The sequence below is a fragment of the Musca autumnalis genome, unplaced genomic scaffold (genome assembly GCF_047663935.1).
Source record: "Musca autumnalis isolate F117 unplaced genomic scaffold, ASM4766393v1 scaffold_3, whole genome shotgun sequence".
Taxonomy (NCBI): domain Eukaryota; kingdom Metazoa; phylum Arthropoda; class Insecta; order Diptera; family Muscidae; genus Musca; species Musca autumnalis.
In genome coordinates this window covers 263,230,290-263,253,669 of record NW_027411866.1, presented here as the reverse complement: position 1 = coordinate 263,253,669, position 23,380 = coordinate 263,230,290, and the positions used below count along the sequence as shown (strand labels likewise).

At 34.0% G+C, this 23,380-nt stretch overlaps 2 protein-coding genes and 1 long non-coding RNA gene across 3 annotated transcripts; 2 read left to right on the top strand and 1 right to left on the bottom strand.

The window, feature by feature from the left end:
- The first annotated feature begins 718 nt into the window (after nt 1–718).
- LOC141399518 (protein phosphatase PTC7 homolog) lies at nt 719–13,254 on the top strand. The gene is made up of 5 exons (XM_073978466.1): nt 719–1,501; nt 1,568–1,747; nt 12,082–12,398; nt 12,461–12,599; nt 12,691–13,254. Exons 1-5 carry the CDS (start codon nt 1,267–1,269, stop codon nt 12,738–12,740), a joined length of 921 nt encoding a protein of 306 aa, XP_073834567.1. The 5' UTR covers nt 719–1,266; the 3' UTR covers nt 12,741–13,254.
- LOC141399519 (uncharacterized) lies at nt 12,971–16,791 on the bottom strand. The gene is made up of 2 exons (XR_012411860.1): nt 14,693–16,791; nt 12,971–14,624 (listed from the first exon to the last, which is right to left on the bottom strand). It is a non-coding gene; the product is annotated as an uncharacterized lncRNA (long non-coding RNA).
- A 4,120-nt stretch (nt 16,792–20,911) lies between these two features.
- Nucleotides 20,912–21,622, top strand: LOC141398500 (uncharacterized). Its single transcript, XM_073975787.1, has one exon. It carries the CDS (start codon nt 20,912–20,914, stop codon nt 21,620–21,622), a length of 711 nt encoding a protein of 236 aa, XP_073831888.1.
- The last annotated feature ends 1,758 nt before the right edge of the window (nt 21,623–23,380 follow it).

Here is a 23,380-nt window from a genome sequence, read left to right as displayed (position 1 = left end):
GAGCTCCCAATACATTACTTTTAAAAATGGTAAAACCGGAAAAAGTAGTAAAAGTTGTAAATTGCTCCCATATGAATTGTATGGTGTCAGAAGTAAGTGAACGCTTTTCGAGTAAAAAGTGTTAAAACTTGAAGATTCTTGCACGTTAAGGAACATAGCTACACTAATTTCATAAAAGGCACTGCACAAATGTTGACAGTTTACATTAGGTGTGTACGATAACTTTCCCAGCAAAAATTACTCAGTCAATTCCAGCAACCTCTCTCGGTGAATTTTACTCTTTCAAGCAAGAAAAATTGCAGAAAGTTATCGAACAACAATTTGTAAAAACTTGCAAGGAATCAACTGTTTTGAAAAAGAAGAAGAAGAAGAAAAGTTTTTGCATCAATTTGATGTTCTTGTTTTCCATGATTTTTTTTATATTTTTCAGCTTTTGATGTTTAATTTTTTGATATTTCAATGTTTAATTTTGTTTTCGCCAAACAAAAATAAAAAATAAAACAAAACAAATGTTTTCAAATCAGCTGATCAGACTTGCAAATTTTTGCGGGACAAATTTTCCCAGCAAAAATTTGTTATCGAACAGCATTCAGCAATAATTTGTACGAATTTGTACAAATTATTGGGTTATCGTACACACCTATTACATACTTCGACGATACATCTACCTTGTTAATTTTGCACTGCAACTACCTTTTTAAACGTGCCTTGTTGTATTTATTATCATCCCTGACATAACAGTTGATTGAAAACGTAGTTTTTTTTTCTGAGACACCCATTGTTATCCCATTATTACAAATGAAAATGGGAAAATTGTGACTTTGCTACCATCAGTTTTTTTCCATTCCCAACAATACATTATTAGGACGAAATATCAAAAATTGTTTCGATTAATTTTTCTGCGACACGACAAATACGAATAGAACAAATAAATGTGATTATATAAGTCTGTAAAAATTGTATGCAGATAATTTGTTAGAAACACTGAATACACAGAATACACAACGAATTACCGAATAACGCATTTTTGGAGCAACCTTACACCTTGTGACTTTGACGTTCTAATAAAGACAATCAGTGATATAAATAAACCGTACGAGAGCAAATTTGTCTGTTTTTGGTTATTGGCCGACAAATGTAGGTGGTGTTGCAACGACAGTGTGAATTATTCAGCGGTTCCAAATATTGAAAGGGATCCCCACAACTTTATTCCTTGGTGCACATGTGAACTATAACATATAGATACACACACATTCAAAAGAAAAAATGCATTCGCTCAGCTGGACTTCAAGAATCATTTCACGTGCCCTGCGCAATGGGTTCTCCACGCTGATGGAATCTGCATCCAATGTGACATCAGTTGGAGCAAATAAATCACGACCTCATTTTGTTTCGGTCGTATGTGGGTTTCCCAAAGATTTCCTCACATCTAAATACAAACCTGGGAAATATGGAGAAGATTCATGGTTTAAAACTTCAACTTCAAATTCCGATGTCCTTGGTAAGATACAAGCTAAATAGATGAACGTTGAGGTGCATTACAAAGGACACTGTTTTTTGTTTTAAGGTGTTGCTGACGGTGTAGGTGGTTGGAGAAGCTATGGTATAGATCCGGGTGAATTTTCTTCATTTCTTATGAAAACATGTGAGAGACTCGTCCACTGTGTTAACTTTAACCCACAGAAGCCTGTAAATCTATTAGCGTATAGTTATTGCGAATTACTGGAGCAGAAGAAACCTATACTAGGTAAGTGTTTCAACATATATAACCCTACTGCTTTTCATGCCGATTCCAACGATGTACATATTTCTTTTGTTGGGGAAATGTATACTTACCGAGATATAGGCCTCAAAACTTCCGAAAATTCCGAAAATTCCCTTGTTTACTTGAGAAAAAATTTACGTTTTAAAACAAAATTTTGTTCGCATGGCCGAAATTCGCTCCTGTCCATAGGAGAAAGTCTTAAATCCACGGCCGAAGGCCTGCTACGTACCCTCTTTCGCTCTCCATACGATGCACCTTTTTAGTTAAAGAGGTATGTATCACACGATAGTTGTTTATGGCAACTGCGACTGAATCTGTGTGAATGCTACTTAAAGCTTTTTGTTGATCAAGGGGGTATCTCTAGATCTTGAAGATCCCACCACAACATGCCAAAAAACAACGACTATTAAAGGAGTCATCCAAATCATAGAATTTCTTAATTTCACCACCACATGTACGAACACCTTGTATTGACATACCTAATCCGCTCCAAATTGTATAGGATCTTGATACGCGCAAAGAAAGAGTTTCCGTTAGAGTTAAGCTACAAATGTAAAAATAAAAAAGCTAAATATCTATTTATTTCAATATTTTCACATACGCCTACTTACGCTGTATCATCAATGGCATAATAATTTTGATGGCATTGTAAATGAAGGATAACATCATTTCCTTTCAACAAACACCAATTGAAGAGTGAATCTTTCCTTTGAGTTTTGAAAATAAATTTTATTTTTATTTATTATTCATACATAGTAATGCAAAAAGTCTTTAAGCCCAAAGTGCGCATTACAAATAAATACAAAATATCTTGCTGATTAATCCATGACTAAGATAACATTATACAAAATTAAAAAAAAAAATATATAGTTTGCGAAAATAATGACAAAAATTAAAAGAAAAGGAAACTAGAAAAACGGCTCCCCAGCCAAAAAGAATGAAAGGTAATGAATTAAAATCCCATGTTAATAATAATGCACGTACTACAGGCACTGGGCTACGTTACGTTTAAATGTATTGGGTGAATATGCAAAACTTCGCAAGTTAAGAGGCAGGTGATTCCAAAGCCTTGCTACTCTAACAAGAAATGATCGATCATAGATTCCGGACCAAAAGCGAGGGAGTAAGATTTGTGGATTGCGAAAGAATCGCGAGAAAATGAACTTTGAACAGAGTAATTCCGGTGTACCGTTTTTAATAATTTTATAAAAGCATGACATAACCCGAACATTTATGTACGACTGAAACGGAAGTCCCAAAAACTGCAAAGTATAACTGGAGATATGATCTCTATAATTTAAACGGTATACAAATCGAACTACCATATTAATTAATATAAGAATTCTGTCGAGGCACGACTGAATAGTGCCAGAGAATACCTCTATACCATAGGTGATAGTTGACATTAACAACAAATATGCAAGCTGCCGTCTTACAAAGATAGGAAGATAATAAGTAGTACAATTCAATTTACGCAAAATGGAAATTACCTTGGGAAATAACGTGTCAATGTGTGATCTGAAATCAAGCCTGTAATCAATATATACGCCCAGACACTTAATCTTGTCAACTACCTCAACAATATTTCCATCCATAACCATGTGAAAGGAATGACTACTCTGACTACTCTGACTCGGGTATAAAATGTACATTAGAGAAATACAAAAACTGCCAATTTGGCCAATTTGGGTTTTAAGAAAGTATTGGCAATGACGAGTGGATTTTTCAAAATATGCTGTCCAAAATCCTTGTTGAATTTGGTAGCCCTCAATGATATTCAACTCACAATCTAGTACTTGAAAGCAAAATAAGCACATATCCGACACATTCACATTAGCTAGAGGTTTTATAACCATTTGTCAACCGGACAATTCCTTGGTTATGCTGATTGTTAAACTCATTTTTAGTATCATCATTGGAGTAATGTTTATTAGTCCCGCTGCCAGATCCTCCCATGTTATATGAGTCGTGATTATGATAATGGTTATTGGACATTTTCACAAAGTATTGCTATTCTTCCGCACTACTAAATATAGTACCATTTGTATTTGGCGAACCGGTAGATACCTGGTCAGACTTCTCAATTACCTTACCTTCTAATTTAGTTCCTTTCATATTCTTCCGATTTTTCCTGTTCGACTTAGCAACCTTTGACTTCGAGGGTTTTCATGTCTGGATGCAGGGTCTCCATGTGAAATCATGATTTCACTGGTTCTTTTGCCTAAGTGCGAAAGGAGTCGTGAAAGATCCGATCTTTTTCATCGAATGTTCATGAGTGCAATTGAAGTCGTGAAAGATCCGATCTTTTTCATCGCATTTTCATGAGTGAAATTGAAGTGGTGAATGATCCGATCTTTGTCATAATATTGTCATGAGTTTCAATAAATTGATAAGTACCCGCACAATAAATTATCAAATACCAAGTAATCGGGTATTAATTGTGTATTTGCAGAAGTTATTGTTAAAATTAAAATAAAAGTCAGATGAAAGTGATCGATAGTGGCAAAATTTATATATTTTAATTAAAAATACAATGTGAATTGATAAAAAACAAAAGAAAAATATATTTTGTGTTTGGATACCTGTTTCGTTCTGTGGATATTAAAAAGAAGTATGAAAAAGACCCGGTCTATAAACCACGAGCTCCACCAACCAACCAACACCGATATAGTTAAGCGTATCGAGCTGCAATTATTGGGTTGGTTGGGCCATGTTAACAGGAAGTCGTGAAAGATCCGATAAAGATGCCAACGGCATATGAATACGAGCCATTTGACGTTATGCGACCCGAGGGAAGAACAAAACTCCAATGGAAAGGCCAAATTGAATGTGATATCACAAAACATGGCACCCAAAATTAGAGATGTACAGTAGAAGATCGGTGCGTTTGGAAATATATTCTTAGTTCGGGTCATGGAACAATATGATAAACCACGAGCTCCACTAGCCGACCAACACCGATATATTAAAACATATCGAGCTGCAATTATTGGGTTGGCGGGGCCATATCAACAGGATAGATAAAGATGCCACCGGTATATTAATATGAGCCATTTGACGTTACGCCTCCCGAGGGAAGAACAAAACTCCAATGGAAAGATCAAGTTCAATATGATATCACAAAACATGGCATCCAAAGTTAGAGAAGCAAAGTAGAAGATCGGTAAAATAAGTATAAAAGAGACCATAATATGGTAACTATCACAGGATAAGTTTTTTCTTTTGAAATAACAGAATTCAAATTTATATTAGATTTCCCAAATGATGAGCTTTGTTCAGAGATTGACACATAATTTATCGAATATTGGAGAAACGGAACCCCAATAATAATTTTGAAAATTACATACAAAATAAAGAAAAACAACATCTGGCGAAACAAATCATCTGTGCATTTTATTCTTATTAATTTAACAAATTACATAATTTTATTGCAAATTTTATTTCTGATTGGCGAAAATCCGGATCCAAAGCATTGGTGCAAGAAGCCATGACAATGAACTGGTGCAAGAAGCCATGACAATGAACTGGTGCAAGAAGCCATGACAATGAACTGGTGTAAAATGCCATGATAATGAACTGATGCAAGATGATATGATGATGAACTGGTGCAAGATGCTATGACAATGAATTGGTAAAAGTGTGTGTCACTTGGTAAAAGTGTGTGTTGTTGTTGTAGCAGCATATAATGCTGGGCTGGCAGCCGCTGGCCGAAACACTTTTGGTTTCGGGTCAATCCGGTACGTAATAACCCGCTGCCTTGGGATTGTCACTCCCCTGTAAATGTCATTGGTGATTCACCTAAATTTTCACCTATGACATGTCACTTGCACCCATGATTCAACTCATGATTTGTCATCGAACATTTTGCTGGTCATAAGTTATCACAGTAAGCAACTAAGCTTTTGCGATGGTAAACTGCATTTCTAGATGAAGATTTAGTAGAGTACATTAATTGTCGTATGGGATTTTAGCGAAATAGTTGGAGAATTCCCAAATTTTTTTTTCTAATTTTTCGAATCAAACCAAAAAATATATTTGCAGCAATATCGTGTAACAATAAGTTTTTCTCTTTTGTTGTTGCTGTTTTTTTGTTTAATATGCAATTTATGTACCCAATCTCTCTGGTTCCATATTTTTCTTCGCATTGCCTAGATTCCGCAGATATTTTTTAATTTATTTTCTGAGGGTTTGTTCGGACTCTGGGACCGGATAATTTGGATTTACTTCAATATTTGTTGATTTTCCGCGAAAATAATAAATTTAGTAAATATTTAAAAATCTACGAATATATACATATGGAATTCTGTTAACGATTTACATACATATGTATACATTTTCTCATAACAACAATTAAGACATTTTTATATATTTTTTCTATAACTTTTGCGCGCATCGGCCTATTTTGTGAACGCGAACCTATTTGAAACCAGAATTTTTCGCTTAAGCTCTGTACCAAAAATTGTAGATGTGCTCGCAAAAAATTTTTTTAATTTTTTTTCCAAATGAAATTGCGAATTAATTTTGGTTTTTACCATATGTATGTCAGTCATACTATTTCTTACTTACATCCAGTTGTTTAGAAAAATGTCACGAATTTTTAATTCAAATTGCAATGTTTGACCGATTTCAGTCGTATTGAAATATTAACAATTCTTAGATATGTATAAAATTATTTCATAGCATAAAATTATTTCATAGATCCCTTAATTTATGAACTCTGCAAAAAAATAAATGTCAACTAATACATGTATTCTAAAATCTTACCGTATCGTCGACGAAAATGTCATCGGCGAGTCGATTTTCTACTGGGAAAAGAAACTTTTGATTTCCCTCATATATTTGGTTTTCACAGCAAAAAAATACATACGAAAACGTCTGAAAAAGACGATAGCAAAAGACCCATCGTTTTGAGCTGAAATTTTGTTGTTTGTTACAGAATTTCGCTGAAAACGCATGCATATGATGGGAAATTGATCTAGAGAAATTTTTAGATACTCATACATGTAAAAATCCGCCATACGATCAAATATCATCATCTTTCCAGAATGTATTTTGACATTTTTTGAAAATTGTTTTCAATTGGTCTGTTCCTTTACTTCTGAAAATGGTAAAACCGGCAAAAGTAGTAAAAGTTGAAAACTGCTCCCATATGAATTGTATTGTGTCTGAAGTAAAGGAACGCTTTTCGAGTAAAAAGTTGTAAAACTTGAAGATTCTTGAACGTAAAGGAACAGGGCTAATATTTGTCTGTATATTGAATATTTTTTGGGATTGCCACAAGGAACATATTTTTCAATGAGAAAAATTCAAAAAATGTTAAAAATTAACATAATGGAAACACTGATATACAAAGCTTTTCGGAATCAAATGAATGCTTTTCAATTTTTTATATTTTTATATTTTATGTAGTTGTGGTTCTAAATGTTTATGTTTGGAGGAAAATAAATTCATTTCTCAGTTACATGTTCTCAAAAAACTCTGAATAGAACCAAGAAAATATAGCAAAAACCATTATGAAAGTATTTTTATACCGTAACAGTAAAGAGCTGATTTTATCGTTAGAGACTAAGCCCTACACATGGCAAGAAAACTGTAAAGAATTAACTTATTATCGTTGAAATCCTAGAAAATATGACTCTATTTCATTTAGAAAATAAGATGGCGCTAGTTTGGTCCTTCCAAAAGGATATGAACAGTAATAAACTGGGTTATAATCTGAAAGAAAGTCAAAGAAATTGCCTTTTAGAAGTTAATTAGCCATTCTAAAAATTTAAATGCCTAATGCCTTGTTTATACTAAGGCTAATTCGCTCTCCATTCGTTATTCGAACCCAAATTACGATATAATTACTTCATTTCCCATCCAAAATTTTGAGAACGAACAACGATTTTTGTACATTGTTCTTTTTAAATTACTCACCGAAAGACGATAAAATATGTCCCATCTCTAACAAATGAGAGAATTTATCGAAATAAATTAATTATGACAGGAGAAATAAAAAAATAAAAATTTATCAAAAACCCAAACATTTTTAGAAAAACAGCAAAACATGAATGAAAATTAAATGTTTTAACGACTAGTGTACATTCAAATCATAGCAAATTTTGTCTTCTCTTTCATTGCAGTTGCATTTCTTGTCCATCGTTTCAAATTCACATACAAATTTAGAAACAAAAAACAAATGCCTGCCAGAAAGTCTGTATACCAAAAATTTATTTTAGTAGGTCGCTCACTCTCGTTAATTTTGAAAATAGGAAAATTAAAAATTGTACTGAAAACATTAAAATTGTGAGAAAAAAAATAGAAAATATGAATGAAAATAATATACATATGTAACTTAATATTAAATAGATATCTGAAAGAAGGTCCCCTAGGGGGAGCCTGTAACCCCTATAGGGCGCGTCCCCAGGTGGCGGATAGGGGAATGCTTCCCAGATATGGGTGGTAGGACGGAAATCAAATACGTCCCGCGGACCAACAGGTAGCTGCGTCTGTCTTACAATAAGCGGCAGCAAACGGCGTCTGTACTCCATTGGAGCGGCTGAATATGTAGATGGAAAACTTTAAACCCTTCAGAAGGAAACGGGAAACCACTGAAGTAATTTTCCTTGAAAATCATACAAATGAATAACACATCGCAGAATGAATGGCCCTCAGTCTCCGGCGAAAGGAGGGTGCTAAGAATCCCCGGAGGTAAAACAAAACAAAAACTAAATATTGGAACATGGAATGTAAGAAGCCTATATGAAACTGGAAAACTCAACAATGCTGTATGTGAAATGAATAGATTAAACATGGACATACTTGGAGTCAGCGAAACTTGGTGGACAGACTCTGGTGATTTTAGATTTGAAAACACAAAAGTATACCACTCCGGAAACCTAAACGGTGTACATAGAAAAGGCGTGGGTATTATAATGAAGAATCATATAGCTAATTGCGAAGCTGGATATGTCCCAATGTCTGAAAGAACAATGTTGGTAAAAATAAATGGAAAACCAATAAACATGAATATAATTCAAGTCTATGCGCCCACATGTGATGGAAGTTCAGATGAAGTTGAACAATTTTACGACGAAATAGGAAAACTTTTGAAAATGACAAAACCCCACGAATTAACCATCATACAGGGTGATTTCAATGCCAAAGTTGGCAATGAACATGTAACTGGCGTCACAGGAAAGCATGGATTGGGGGAGAGAAACGAAAGGGGAAATAGACTTGTACAGTTCTGCCAAGAACACAACTTTGTAATATCAAATACATTATTTCAACTCCATCCAAGAAGATTATATACATGGAAATCCCCACGGGACCATATAAATAATGTGGTTCGTAATCAAATAGATTATATTCTGATTAACAGACGTTTTAGCTCCTGTGTAACAAAATGCTCTACATATGGATATACCATCAGATCACAACCTTCTTATGGCAAATGTTCGGACAAAGCTGGCAACAATTAGACGTAAAAAGAATGTACCGAAACCCGATATCAATAAATTAAGCAATCCCATAATTAGACGAGCAGTTGCGGATACTATTAACTCCGACCTCAGAATAATCCAGCAAGATGGTATAGAAACGGTATGGAATGATGTTAAGGATATTATCAAAAATACTATGAGAAATACTTTAAAAAAGGATCCAGCCCCAAAATATGAAGAGTGGATGACTGATGAAATCAGAGAACTTCGATTAGAACGGAAAAAATTCAAAAACGTAAACTTTGAAAGATATTGGGAAGTCAATAAAGAAATAAGAATCGCAACGCGCATCGCTAAAAATGAACAAATCAAACGTAAATGTGAAGAAATTGAAGCCCTGCAAACACTCCACGACGACTTTAATTTGCACAAAAAGCTGAAAGAAACAGCCGGAATATACAGAAGAAAACCGCCAAATATACTCAACGATAACAACCAACCCGTTTTTGAAATCTCAAAACAAAAGCAAGTATGGAAGGAATACATATCAAAATTGTTTACAGATCAGACTATAATCGCAATGAAAATTCCCTTGAAAGCGAAAATCCTATTACCAAAGAAGAAGTCGTCTATGCAATAAAAACCCTGAAGGACAGAAAAGCTGTGGGACCAGACGAAATTCCCGCTGAATTGCTCAAATTAATAGATGAAAATAATATACAACTGTTTGTGAAACTCTTCAACGATATATACGACACAGGACAATATCCACGAGATTGGCTGAAATCTACATTTGTTCCCATACCAAAGAAAGCAAACGCCAGGAATTGCAACGATTATAGAATAATTAGTCTAATGAGTCACGCCTTAAAAATTTTTTTACGTATTATTCACAAAAGAATATACACTAAATGTGAAGCAGCAATGGGAGAAACCCAATTTGGATTTAAGGAGGGAATGGGAACCCGGGAAGCACTGCTTGGTGTTCAAGTGCTCATCCAGAAGTGTCGCGATGTCCAAAAAGACATATTTATTTGTTTCGTGGACTACGAAAAGGCATTTGACACAGTTCGACACGACAAACTGGTTGAAATTTTAACATCAATAGGTATTGAACCCAAAGAACTAAGATGCATAAAAAATCTTTACTGGAACCAGACAGCATCAGTAGAAGTATCCGGTGAAACATCCGATGAAATAACAATATCCAAAGGTGTTCGACAGGGGTGTATACTCTCACCATTATTATTTAATATATATGCGGAACAGATTTTTCGAGAGTGTGTAGAAGGAAAGAGGATTGGAATAAAAATACATGGGCAATTCATTAACAATATACGATACGCTGATGACACCATGATAGTAGCGAGCTCTTTAGGTGGCCTCCAAAATCTCCTTAATTCTCTCAACGAAACAAGTAATTCGTACGGATTACATATTAATCTCAATAAGACAAAATTTATGATCATTAGTAAAAGTAACAATGTTTACGACTCCTCACTAAAAATCAGTGAATCAGAAATAGAGTAAAATCGTATAAATACTTGGGAGTGCAATTAAATGAGCAATGGGAGTCTTCTAAAGAAATAAGATGTCGGATAGAAATGGCGAGAGAAGCGTTTCTCAAGTACAGAAAAGTACTAAACAGCCACGACATCAATATTGAACTTAAAAAACGGTTTATCAAATGCTATGTATGGTCAGTTCTATTATACGGTGCTGAAACATGGACTGTAAAATCAGCAGACGAGAAGAAACTGGAAGCTTTTGAAATGTGGACATACCGACGTGTGCTCAAAATTCCATGGACCGATCGAGTGTCAAATACCGAAGTCTTAAGAAGAATTAATGAACAACGACAGTTAATGAAAACCATCAAAACCCGAAAAATTTCTTATTTGGGACATTTGATGAGGAACAATAAATATAAGATACTGCAGATAATTCTCAAATCCCAAGTTGAAGGAAGACGTTGTAGAGGTCGAAGAGAACTGTCCTGGCTAAAAAAATATTCAAGACTGGACCGGATACCGTGATGAACTCAGTCTTCTTACAGCAGCTAAAAACAGACAACTATCGCTTTCCACATAAAATAAATATTTCCAATAAGAATGTAACAAAATGTATGATCGCTTAACATCCGAACAACGGATATGCAAATAAAGAAGAAAGAAGGTCAAATATTTTTTTCAGTTCAATTAATTTTACTCGTCTTTTGGCTGAAACTTTCTTTGAATCATGTTGCTGTGAATTGTGTACGTGATTATCAGAGCGAACAACGTGATTCAATTGCTGGTATGAGCATGGCCATGATACAATAAGAAGGTAGCATTATCAGCCAAACTGATGGTAACATAATGTGTCAATTGCATTGAATTTATGTCAAATTTTGACATCTTATGTTACCAAAAACGGCAGTTACTGCAACCTTCTTATTGTATCAAGAACCTGGCATAAGCCAAAAGAACCAAAGCGAGCATGGCCATGATACAATAAGAAGGTAGCATTATCAGCCAAACTGATGGTAACATAATGTGTCAATTGCATTGAATTTATGTCAAATTTTGACATCTTATGTTACCAAAAACGGCAGTTACTGCTACCTTCTTATTGTATCAAGAACCTGGCATAAGCCAAAAGAACCAAAGCGAATAAAATTAAAGACAAATCAACAATAACAACACATTTTTTCTTAATCCAAATTTTTAATTTTTTGAAGAAATATGTACGTGTAAATATGTAGCCAAAATGGTCCATCTGTCCATTATGAAATAATGAAAATAATAAATGTCCCACTCATACATACATATAATTCTGCTATAAACTATAAACTAAGAACTAATCAAACAGTTAATGAACTAATTACTGGTTTATTATGTTGCCGTTTAGGAAGCAGTACTGCGTGTGTATTGGTGCTAAATCGAGAAAATAGTACAGTTTATACTGCTAACATTGGAGATAGCGGTTTTATGGTTGTTCGCAAAGGCGAGATAATACACAAATCTGAGGAACAACAACACTACTTTAATACACCCTTCCAGTTGTCATTACCACCACCGGGTCATGATCACAATGTATTGAGCGATAGTCCAGATTCCGCTGATACATTAAGTTTTCCAGTCAAGGAGGGCGATGTAATATTAGTGGCAACAGACGGGGTATTTGATAATGTTCCTGAAACATTATTGCTCGATGTTCTGAAAGAAGTAAGAATAGTCAAATATAATAAAATTATGGTCCCTTTAAATATTTATTTGTTAAATTGTAGGTGGAAGGTGTTACAGATCCTGTCAAATTACAAATGACTGCCAACTCGCTGGCGCTGATGGCCCGTTCTTTGTCCTTTGATAGTGAATTTATGTCACCATTTGCGATTAATGCCCGACGAAATAATATTAACGCAACGGGTAAGTAGCCTTTAACGCACACACACTAATAAACCTTTAAACATGTAGGTACAAGTAATTAGGCCTTATTGATTGATGTCATTTATTTCAGGTGGAAAACCAGACGATATAACTGTGGTACTCGCAACTGTAGCAATGTAATTAACCATTATCATTAGACTCGCTTAAGTTGATAAGTTTCTCCATGTTTGAAAGGAATACCTGAAAAAGTAACTATTGCGTGCAGCGTGTGAGATACATTTACATTTATAAGTTACCTTTTCATTTGTATTAGTTTAAGTTTAGTTAAATCTTATTTCCCATTGTTTTTGTAATTAATATTCGTCACAAGACAGCCATCATATTCGTTCGCATTCATGACATTTCATGTGTTTCATTTTGCCATTCTCCCTAACATCATTTTTCTTCATTTTACTTAATTTCTCCAATTTTGTTAGATAAATTCCTCAGGTCTTCGATTAAGTCGGAATGTTATTTATAACCTTTGTCATTTGCTTTGAATTATACTCGTGAGACCCTTCCAATGGTTATTATTGAAACAGTGCTACATTATTTATGTAATTATACACATGTATGAGCTAACCAATAAAACTATACAATAATGGGCATATACTAATGCTAATAGCTGAAATAAAAACAAACAATTAAAAATAAACAGGCAGACTCACTCTCTTTACTACAAATTAATATCCAAAAGACGTAAGTACATGGTGATTAGTATAACTATTTCTAGCATTCAAGGAGTAAAATTTTTTAAATAACTTGGTGTTCTAATTAACGAGAAATGGGATAACATCAAAGGAATTAAGGGGCTACCCGCAGACCAAAAAAACTAATGATCATGATTTTTTTTCAAAGAAGCTACCCATATTTTTAACCAGATCTTTTTTACCTTCTAGAATTTTTGTTGTAAAAGTGAAAATTAGGGCTATTAAAAAGCTTGAGGCATTTGAAACATGGGTTTACAGAAGAATACTAAAAATGCCCTGGAAGTACTCATACTAATGTACCGCACCCGAGAACTTATAAAACACATCAAAAAACAAAAGGAATGTCAAATATTAGCAACTTCAAGAAATTCTCCAAGAAAAAGTAGAGGGTAGAAATTTTATAGGTAGAAAAGAAAAAACCTGGTTCAGAAGTTCAGAACAATACAACAATTGTCCGGATATCACAACGAAGACCATCTAATCTACAAATCAAAAAAAAAAAAAATCTTTAGTCGAATCATAAATCAGCCAACTGAACTAAAACAAAAAATTGTAGCACTCTCGTGTGGAGATATTCGCATAAGAATAAAACATTGACTTTTCTCCAACTAAGTTTTTTGCCCATTCCGACCCGTAGCGTGATTACAAGGTTTAGATGGACAGACGGACGGACACACATAGCCAGATCGACTCAGCTCGTCGAGACATTCATTTTGGTAAATATAAGTACAGTGAGTCAACTACACTGAAAAAAAGCTACGTAATATGAATGAAATCCTACGTTGTATCAATGAAATTTGTCATTAATTTTGAGCCAACGTAGAGCTTCATTGAATAAATGAAAAAAGTTTCATTGAAGTAAAATTAACGAAATTGTTCATTAATGCAATGAAACTCCTTCATTGACGCAATGAAACTTTTCCGTTAATGCAATGAAACTTTTTCATTAATGCAATGAAACTCCTTCATGGATGCAATGAAACTTTTCCGTTTATGCAATGAAACTTTTTAATTAATGCAGTGAAACTCCTTCATTGATGCAATGAAACTTTTTCATTAATGCAATGAAATACTTTCATTGTTGTAATGACACTTCTTCATTTATGCAATTAAGACTTACGTTGGTTCAAAATTAATGACAATTTTCATTGATACAACGTAGGATTTCAGTCATGTTATGAAGTCATTTCATACTCACGTAATGAACAAAAATGAAGTCAATGCTAAATATGTTTATTTCATTTCATTAACACAAAAAGTCATATTTAATACCTCAGGTATTAAGCACATTAATGATAGTATTGGGCGTTGTCATCTGTAAGTAAAATTGAAACAATAAACAATTTGTTAACAAATTGACTGGTTTTCTAAACAATAACTTACCTCAAACTTTTGCCGTTGAGTCATCCCCTGTGTACGTCCACGGTATTAGGATACAGCATTTTTTTCTTAAGGGAGTAGTGCTTCATTGGCCACGTACAGTCTACATAATTCCACTGATCATTGGATTTTCTATTTTTTATCTCCATTGCAACTATAAATGAAAATTAAAAAAGGTAAATAAACGAACACATAAAAACTACAAAAAATTTAACCAATATTTGAATTTTCATTTCACATTGTTACTTTCAGCGAAGTTAATTATCCTTTTGAGCGTTGTCATCTGTAAGCAAAATTGAAAACCATAAAACATTTTTTAGTAATTTATCTAGTTTTCGTTCTAAATATTAACTAAACTTTAACTTTCACCGTTGGACAGAAAACTAAACAGCAATACAACATTTTCTTTTTCTAAGTAAGAGATGCTTCCTTGGCCAATGGTAACAGTTTCTCCGCCATTCTATTTATAACTTAACAGATTTACAAAGAATACAAAACGCAAAAAGGAATTTCAAAAATGTTTCATTATTTAATGAAACTCTTTCATTTATTTAATGAAACTCTTTCATTTATTTAATGAAACTGTTTTATTCATTTTTAAAGTAAACCAAACACGTCGAATATATACATTTTTCGCCATTAAAAAGATGTTTGCGTACTAGTATTTTTAGCCCGTTCTATTTAGTTTGAATTCAAAGCACACATATTTTTCTTAAATTTATAGAAATTAAAAGTTTCATTGAATCAATGAAATCCGTTTCGTTTATACAAAGAAACCAAAAATCATTGAATTTTAAATAACGTAAAGTTTCATTGCATGAATGAAACATTTCATTATATTAATGGAACGTTTCATAGCATCAATGAAAAATAATCAATGAAACCCGTTCATTGATAAAACGAAGCATTTTTCTTTCAGTGTAAGTATTTTGTCTCTTTAAAAATTGAAAAATGTTTAATAAATTCGTTAAAAACCATCAAGTTAGACAGCAAACAGTGAAATATGTATATGTAGTGTGTTTGTGTATAGTTTAATATCCAATATCTGCAAGTACCGCTCCAAAAGGCTTGCTGGTATTCTAGATATTGACAAAAAAGTATTTTGCCTTTTAAATATTTTTTTTGAGAAAATGACTTTTTTGGTACACTCTTCAGCCTTTTATGTTAACGCAAAGACATAAGCTCTGTTCCTTTACGTGCCTGAGGTTACCACTTCTTACCATTTTTAACCTGCAAAGTGTTCCTTTACTTTAAAAAGCATACAATTCATGGTATAAGTAAAGAGGTAGATTTAAATGAAAAAAATCTATAGAACCCTTGTTTTTCTTGAATTCCTAAAACTTCAAAATAAAAGCAACAAGTGGGTTTGTTTACAATGCATTTTTTGAACATTTTATAAAAAACGCGAAAAATGAATGAAGAGTTAAGTTTTCTCCACATAATCGGGTTGTGAATATGATAAACTGATTGTTTCAATACAAATCTCACCAATTTCTTCCATACAAATGGTCTAAAAACAATTTTAAAAATCATTGAATTCGATTGTTTTTAAAATTGTTTGGCATATTATTCAAACACCACACACACATACACAGTTTGTTTATATTGTTTTGAAGTTTTAGGCATACTCGAATGAAAAAATTTAAATTGACATAAAGCTTTGGCTAACCTTTCTTATTAAACCATGATACAATTTATATGAGACCAGTTCACCACAGCTTCGTTCCCGTACTTTTTAATAGTAAAACTCGTAAAAGAGAGAAAGAGATAAAAATTGTTGTCACAAAAAAGTTTTTTCAAAAAGTTCGGGAACGGAAAAATGGAAAATACGTCAAAAAAACTGGAACAAATGTCAAAGTCGGCGTATCAGCCAATCAGACGCCGGCAACCATGTTACTATTTTTTTACTCGCCCAAATTTGTCGTGTAAAAAGTTTTTAAAGAGAGCGTCATTCAGCGCCATTTTTGTTTAAAGAGAAGTGAACATTTTACAACTTTTTTGTGTACGGGAACGCTTTTTCGAGTAATATGTGTAAAACTCGTAAAAATTGTAAAAACTTTTTAGTTCTGGAACACAGCTCACTTTTACCATTTTTTGCCACTGTTACCATTTTTCAAAGTAAATAACAGAGCTATAAATACAACAAGATAAGACATTTTTTTGCTATCATTCTTCAGTGAATGGCTTTTGAATTTAACATAATTGGTGTGTTCCTTTACTTTTAAAAATGGTAACAGTGGAAAAAAAGAAAAAAATGGTAAAAATGGCTCTCATATAAATTGTAGCTGTGTTCCAGAACTAAAAAGTTTTTAAAATTTTTACGACTTTTACACATTTTACTCGAAAAAGCGTTCCCGTACACAAAAAAGTTGTAAAATGTTCACTTCTCTTTAAACAAAAATGGCGCTGAATGACGCTCTCTTTAAAAACTTTTTACACGACAAATTTGGTCGAGTAAAAAAATAGTAACATGGTTGCCGGCGTCTGATTGGCTGATACGCCGACTTTGACATTTGTTCCAGTATTTTTGACGTATTTTCCATTTTTCCGTTCCCGAACTATTTCAAAAAACTTGTGTGTGATAACAAATTTTTTGCAGTTCTCTCTTTTACGAGTTTTACCATTAAAAAGTACGGGAACGAAGCTTGTATTTATTCTAAAGTAAAGGAACGCTTTGCAGGTTAAAAATGGTAAGAAATGGTAACCTTAGGCACGTAAAGGAACAGAACAAATGTTATATTACGATATGGTGATATAACATTTTTTACCGATCCTGATATCATTACATGAAACGTTCCTCCTTGGTTGCGATTTTGAATTAACTGCAACCTGTTAAGGGTAATGTTTGTTGAAGAGCAAGCTATTCTACAACAATTGAATTCAAAGCAATCGGAGAAAATAATTTCAAGTTGAAGAAAAACTTTTATAGAAAATTTTTCTTCAGTCTATCTAGTATATTCGAACTTATCATTTGTGTTTTCTTTCAAATATAAATTTGTTCATTTTATTGTCCTATTTTTTTTTTGTCATAAATAAATCTGAGATTCAATAGGTTATGGGCGACTCAAAAGAATCTCATGGAATACCGCAGTTTAACGGCTCGGGATTTGATGACTGGCAATTTCGAGTAAAGTTGCACATGGACAATTTGGGTATATTGGACGTTCTAACCGACGATCCCCCCGAGGAAGCTTCCAAACTAGTCATTTTTAAGAAGAATGATAAGAAGGCAAAAGATAGACTCGTCGGATTCATACATTCTGACTGTTTGTGTTATGTTCGTGATAAGAGGACCGCAAAAGAAATCTGGGAAATTTTGAATTCCGTTTTTGCTAAGAAGTCTATCATGACACTACTTTTAATTCGGAAAAGGCTCTCAAAAATGAAAATGAATGAAGGTTACAGCGTCTTATCTCATATAAATGCCTTTGAAAATTTGGTTCGGAAGTTGCGATTGGTTGGGGCAAATGTTGAAGAGCCAGATGTTATTGTACAATTCTTTTTAACATTACCGGAAAAGTACGACCCGCTAGTTACGGCGTTGCAGAACGTGGAAGATGGTAAACTTACTTTTAATATGATAAAGGAAAGGCTGATGACGGAGGATGTGAAATTGTCCGATCGATACGAAGAGGTAGCCGAAGAGAAGACGGCGTTCATGGGGAAAAGCCGTAAGAATCCGAAGAAATTCAATGGAAAATGCTTTAAATGTCACAAGTTTGGCCATCAAGCACGTAATTGCAGGCAAAAGGAAGGGTATGTAGCTAGCAAACATGCAGTATGTTTTATGGCGGGAGCCAAAAGAACAAACAAAGACGACGGAAATACCATAACTTTTAAATTGGACTCGGGCGCCAGTGGCCACCTTGTCAACGAAAAGTGGTGCTTTAAAAATCTCAAAGTCTTGCAAACACCTGTAGAAATTAATGTTGCCAAGAATAATGAATCCCTACTTGCACGGCATTATGGAGAAATCAATGGTATCAGTAGTAACCGAGTTCCCCTGGTAATGAAGGACGTGCTATATGTTCCAGATTTGCGGGACAATCTTTTATCTGTAAGAAAATTGACTTCTGCAGGCGTCCAAGTACAATTCACTGGAAACAAAGCAAATATGGTTAAGAACGGTAAGATAATAGCATCAGCACAATTATCTGGAAATCTGTATGAATTAAAGATAAATGTAACAATGGCAACCGCTCTGACTTCCGACAAAAATGATGTAGCTTTATGGCATCGAAGACTAGGTCACATCGGCGCTAGTGGTTTAAAGAAATTATCAAAAATGAATGCAATCGAAAATGTGAATATACAGAACGAACAGTTAGCATTTTGCGATGCATGTGTAGAGGGCAAACAATGCCGAGAACCATTCGATGATACACGGGCAAGAGCGAAAAGAGTACTGGAGAGGATTCACTCTGATGTGTGTGGACCATTCGAAAAAATTGCATGGAATGGTGCAAGATACTTCGTTAGTTTTATAGATGATTACACTCACTTTGCAGTGGTATATACAATTAAGAAGAAGTCAGAAGTATTCGAAGTATTCAAACAATACGAAGCTATGGTCACTAGTCAATTCAGCGGAATGTCAATATCAAAAATTACTACTGACCAAAGCGGAGAATATTTTTCCAAGAAACAACACGACTGGTATAAAAGAAAAGGAATACAGATTGAGCCTACCGTTGCTTACTCTCCGCAACAAAATGGGGTCGCAGAACGGTTTAACAGAACCTTGTGTGACAAAATGAGAACAATGCTGATGGAATCCAAGTTACCCAAGGAGATGTGGTGTGAAGCCGCTCTAGCTGCCGTTTACATTATTAATCGTTGTCCAACTAGAAGTCTAAATGAATTTAAAACTCCAGCAGAAATGTGGTTTGGCGAAAAACCGAAATTTGATAAAATTAAAGTTTTTGGGTGCAAACCATACAGCTGGGTACCAAAATCCCATAGAAAAAAGCTTGACCCCAGAAGTATCAAAACTGTGATGGTAGGTTATGCACCAAACGGCTATAGACTATGGGATACTATGAAAAAGAAGATCATAATTTCCAGAGATGTGAAATTTGACGAAAACTGTTTCCCTTATTCTCTAACAACTGACGATAGAAGTGGTGAAACAATATTTGTAAGAAGAAGTCACGAGCAAGAGGGGGAGAATGATGTTGTCGTGTCTACTGAACCAAATGAATCTGCTGTGTTTGATGAGACTGCTGAACTTCCCATTAATCAAAGTGCCTCAGAGATACCAAATGATGAAGTTGAAACTGAAAATAATAATACAACTTCGACTGAAGAAGCATTGCCTGAAGATTCTGCTCGCCACAGCACAAGAGAACGAGGATTACCTAGAAAACTTTTGAATTACATCACTGGATTCGAAGCAACAGTCTTATCAAAAAGAATACCGGAAAGTTATAAAGATATTTCTGGATTGGAAGATGCTGCCAAATGGTATGATGCAATTGCTGAGGAAGTAACGTCATTGAAAAAGAACCAGGTATGGGAAGAAGTTGAAGCTCCGAGAAATGTAAAGTTGTTAAAATCCAAATGGATTTTTCGAATAAAAGAAGACGAAGATGGCAATCCAACTAAATATAAAGCTCGTTTAGTAGCTAAGGGATACCTTCAACAAGAGGGAGTAGATGTTTTCGAAACATTGCACCCGTCGCAAACTTAACTACCATACGTTTGTTACTTGCTGTTGGCATGAAGCGGAATTACATATTTCATCAGCTAGACGTAAAAACAGCGTTTCTACATGGAGATCTTAAAGAGGATGTGTTTATGGAAATTCCTGATGGCATAACCACAAAAGGTATGGCCGTAAAGTTAAGAAAATCATTATATGGACTCAAACAGGCACCACGTTGTTGGAATATAAAGTTCAATGACCATATTATTTCGCTGGGGTTCATCAGATCTAAACATGACTACTGTCTTTACACAAAACTAAGCAATTCTCATGATGATTTGGTAATTATTTTATACGTCGATGACTTAATTATTGCTGGGAGCAAACCGTCCTCAATTGAAAAGGTTAAAAGGGATCTGTCTATCAAATTTGAAATGACCGATTGTGGAGTTCTGAAATTTTTCTTAGGTATGAAAATTGAGATTAACAAAACCCAAATATCAATTTCACAAGCAGCAAGCGTCAATAAGGTTTTACACAAATTTGGAATGACAGATTGCAATTCCGTGAAAAGTCCTATGGAGAAGGGTTTGCAGTTGCAACGTGAAAGCGGAAATAAGTGTAATCATCCATATCGTGAATTACTCGGAAGTTTAATGTACCTGATGCTTTGTTCAAGGCCAGATATATGTTTTGCTGTTGGATATTTGGCACGTTATCAAGAAAATTCGTCTGAATTGCACTGGCAGCACTTGAAGCGAATCGTAAGGTACCTCAAGGGAACAATATCATATAAACTGCATTTTAAACCTAATGATGAAACAATATTGGGATTCGTGGATGCTGACTGGGCTTCAGATGCAACTGATAGGAAATCTGTAAGCGGTTACGTCTTCAAAGTTTTTGGCTGCACAGTGTCATGGTGCAGTAAGAAGCAGCAGACTGTTGCAATATCATCTAGCGAAGCGGAGTACATTGCATTAAGCTTGGCAACCACAGAAGCTATATGGTTGAAAGGTTTGTTGGAAGATCTTGATGCAATTAGACCGGATCAACCAGTTACAATATTTGAAGACAACCGTGGTTGTATTGGTATGGCATCCAATAAAGAAAGTAAGCGAGCCAAACATATCGATATAAAGCACCATTTCGTAAGAGATAATGTTGCTGTTGGTAAAATAGAGCTGAAATCAATTAATAGTAAGGATCAACTGGCTGATACATTTACTAAGGCAGCAGATCAAAAACAATTTAATCAACTAACAGAACTTATTGGCATATCCGATTGAGAGCGGGTGTTGAAGAGCAAGCTATTCTACAACAATTGAATTCAAAGCAATCGGAGAAAATAATTTCAAGTTGAAGAAAAACTTTTATAGAAAATTTTTCTTCAGTCTATCTAGTATATTCGAACTTATCATTTGTGTTTTCTTTCAAATATAAATTTGTTCATTTTATTGTCCTATTTTTTTTGTCATAAATAAATCTGAGATTCAATAATGTTTCTATACAAAGTTTCGTAAACATTTTTTTGTTGCATGCATTTTGTCTAGTCTTAGTTGTATTTATGTCTTTGGTTCCTCCTTGTTTGCGATTTTGAATTAACTGCAACCTGTTAAGGGTAATGTTTCTATACAAAGTTTCGTAAACACTTTTTTTGTTGCATGCATTTTGCCTAGTCTTATAGCTCATTTAGACTAGCCATAAATCCTCGACTGGATTTAATAAATCCAGTACAAATCTCATTGCATTTAGATATATAGCTCATTTAGACTAGCCATAAATCCTCGACTGGATTTAATAAATCCAGTACAAATCTCATTGCATTTAGATATACATTTTGGAGGATTTAAATGGCAGTCAGCTGATTTTTGTTCATAGCACAATTACCAAGGTAGATGCATCAGCCCATCTGAACGAATGTGAAACGTCAAAAGAATTTTTTGTAAATTGAATTCGTCTCAAAAAACATACGTCAAATTACAAATGTATTGTTTAATACTGAAAATCTTAGCACATTATGCTACTAATGCTAACTAAAGAGCAAATAAAGAATAATTTTTTCGCAGTTTGCCCATCTAAAATAAATAAGGGAATTATTTTATCGTTCAGACATCATAAATATTAGGTCTTGGTTGATTAAAATCAACTTTGTACATCAATTGTTTACAGATTTATACATTTTAAATTATTTTTAGTGTAGCAATTCACCGACGCATCTACCTTGTTTCTTGTGCCAGCTTGCAACTTTTTGTATTTTCTAGCAACATGTTGCAAAAAACAGAGTTGTATACGAGGATTTATGCCAGATTTAAAACAAATCCACTCAATAGGAGGATTTATTTTTGTATGGGAAATCTGGTAGATTTTGGCTGGATTTAGCAAATAAAACCTGATAATGCGCTAAATCCGGCTAATGGTGTCATATCTAAATGGCATAATACATTTTGGAGGATTTAAATGACAGTCAGCTGATTTTTGTTCATAGCACAATTACCAAGGTAGATGCATCAGCCCATCTGAACGAATGTGAAACGTTAAAAGAATTTTTTGTAAATTGAATTCGTCTCAAAAAACATACGTCAAATTACAAATGTATTGTTTAATACTGAAAATGTTATGCTTGGTTAGCACATTATGCTATTAATGCTAACTGAAGAGCAAATAAAGAATTATTTTATCGCAGTTTGCCCATCTAAAATAAATAAACGAATTATTTTATGGTTTAGACATCGTAAATATTAGTCTTTATACATCAAAACAAATTTAATTGTTCCGCCTTGTTTACAAATTTTTACATTTTAAATTATTTTTAGTGCAACAATTCACCGATGCATCTACCTTGTTTCTTGTGCCAGCTTGCAACTATTTGTATTTTCTAGCAACATGTTGCAAAAAACAGAGTTGTATACGAGGATTTATGCCAGATTTCAAACAAATCCACTCAATAGGAGGATTTATTTTTGTATGGGAAATCTGGTAGATTTTGGCTGGATTTAGCAAATAAAACCTCATAATGCGCTAAATCCGGCTAATGATGTCATATC

Coding starts and splice junctions, on each gene's coding strand:
- LOC141398500 (XM_073975787.1), top strand. CDS start 20,912: ATGGAGAAGGGTTTGCAGTTGCAACGTGAAAGCGGAAATAAGTGTAAT.
- LOC141399518 (XM_073978466.1), top strand. CDS start 1,267: ATGCATTCGCTCAGCTGGACTTCAAGAATCATTTCACGTGCCCTGCGC. Junction 1,502..1,567: donor TTCAAATTCCGATGTCCTTG/GTAAGATACAAG, acceptor TTTTGTTTTAAG/GTGTTGCTGACGGTGTAGGT. Junction 12,600..12,690: donor AAATAATATTAACGCAACGG/GTAAGTAGCCTT, acceptor CATTTATTTCAG/GTGGAAAACCAGACGATATA.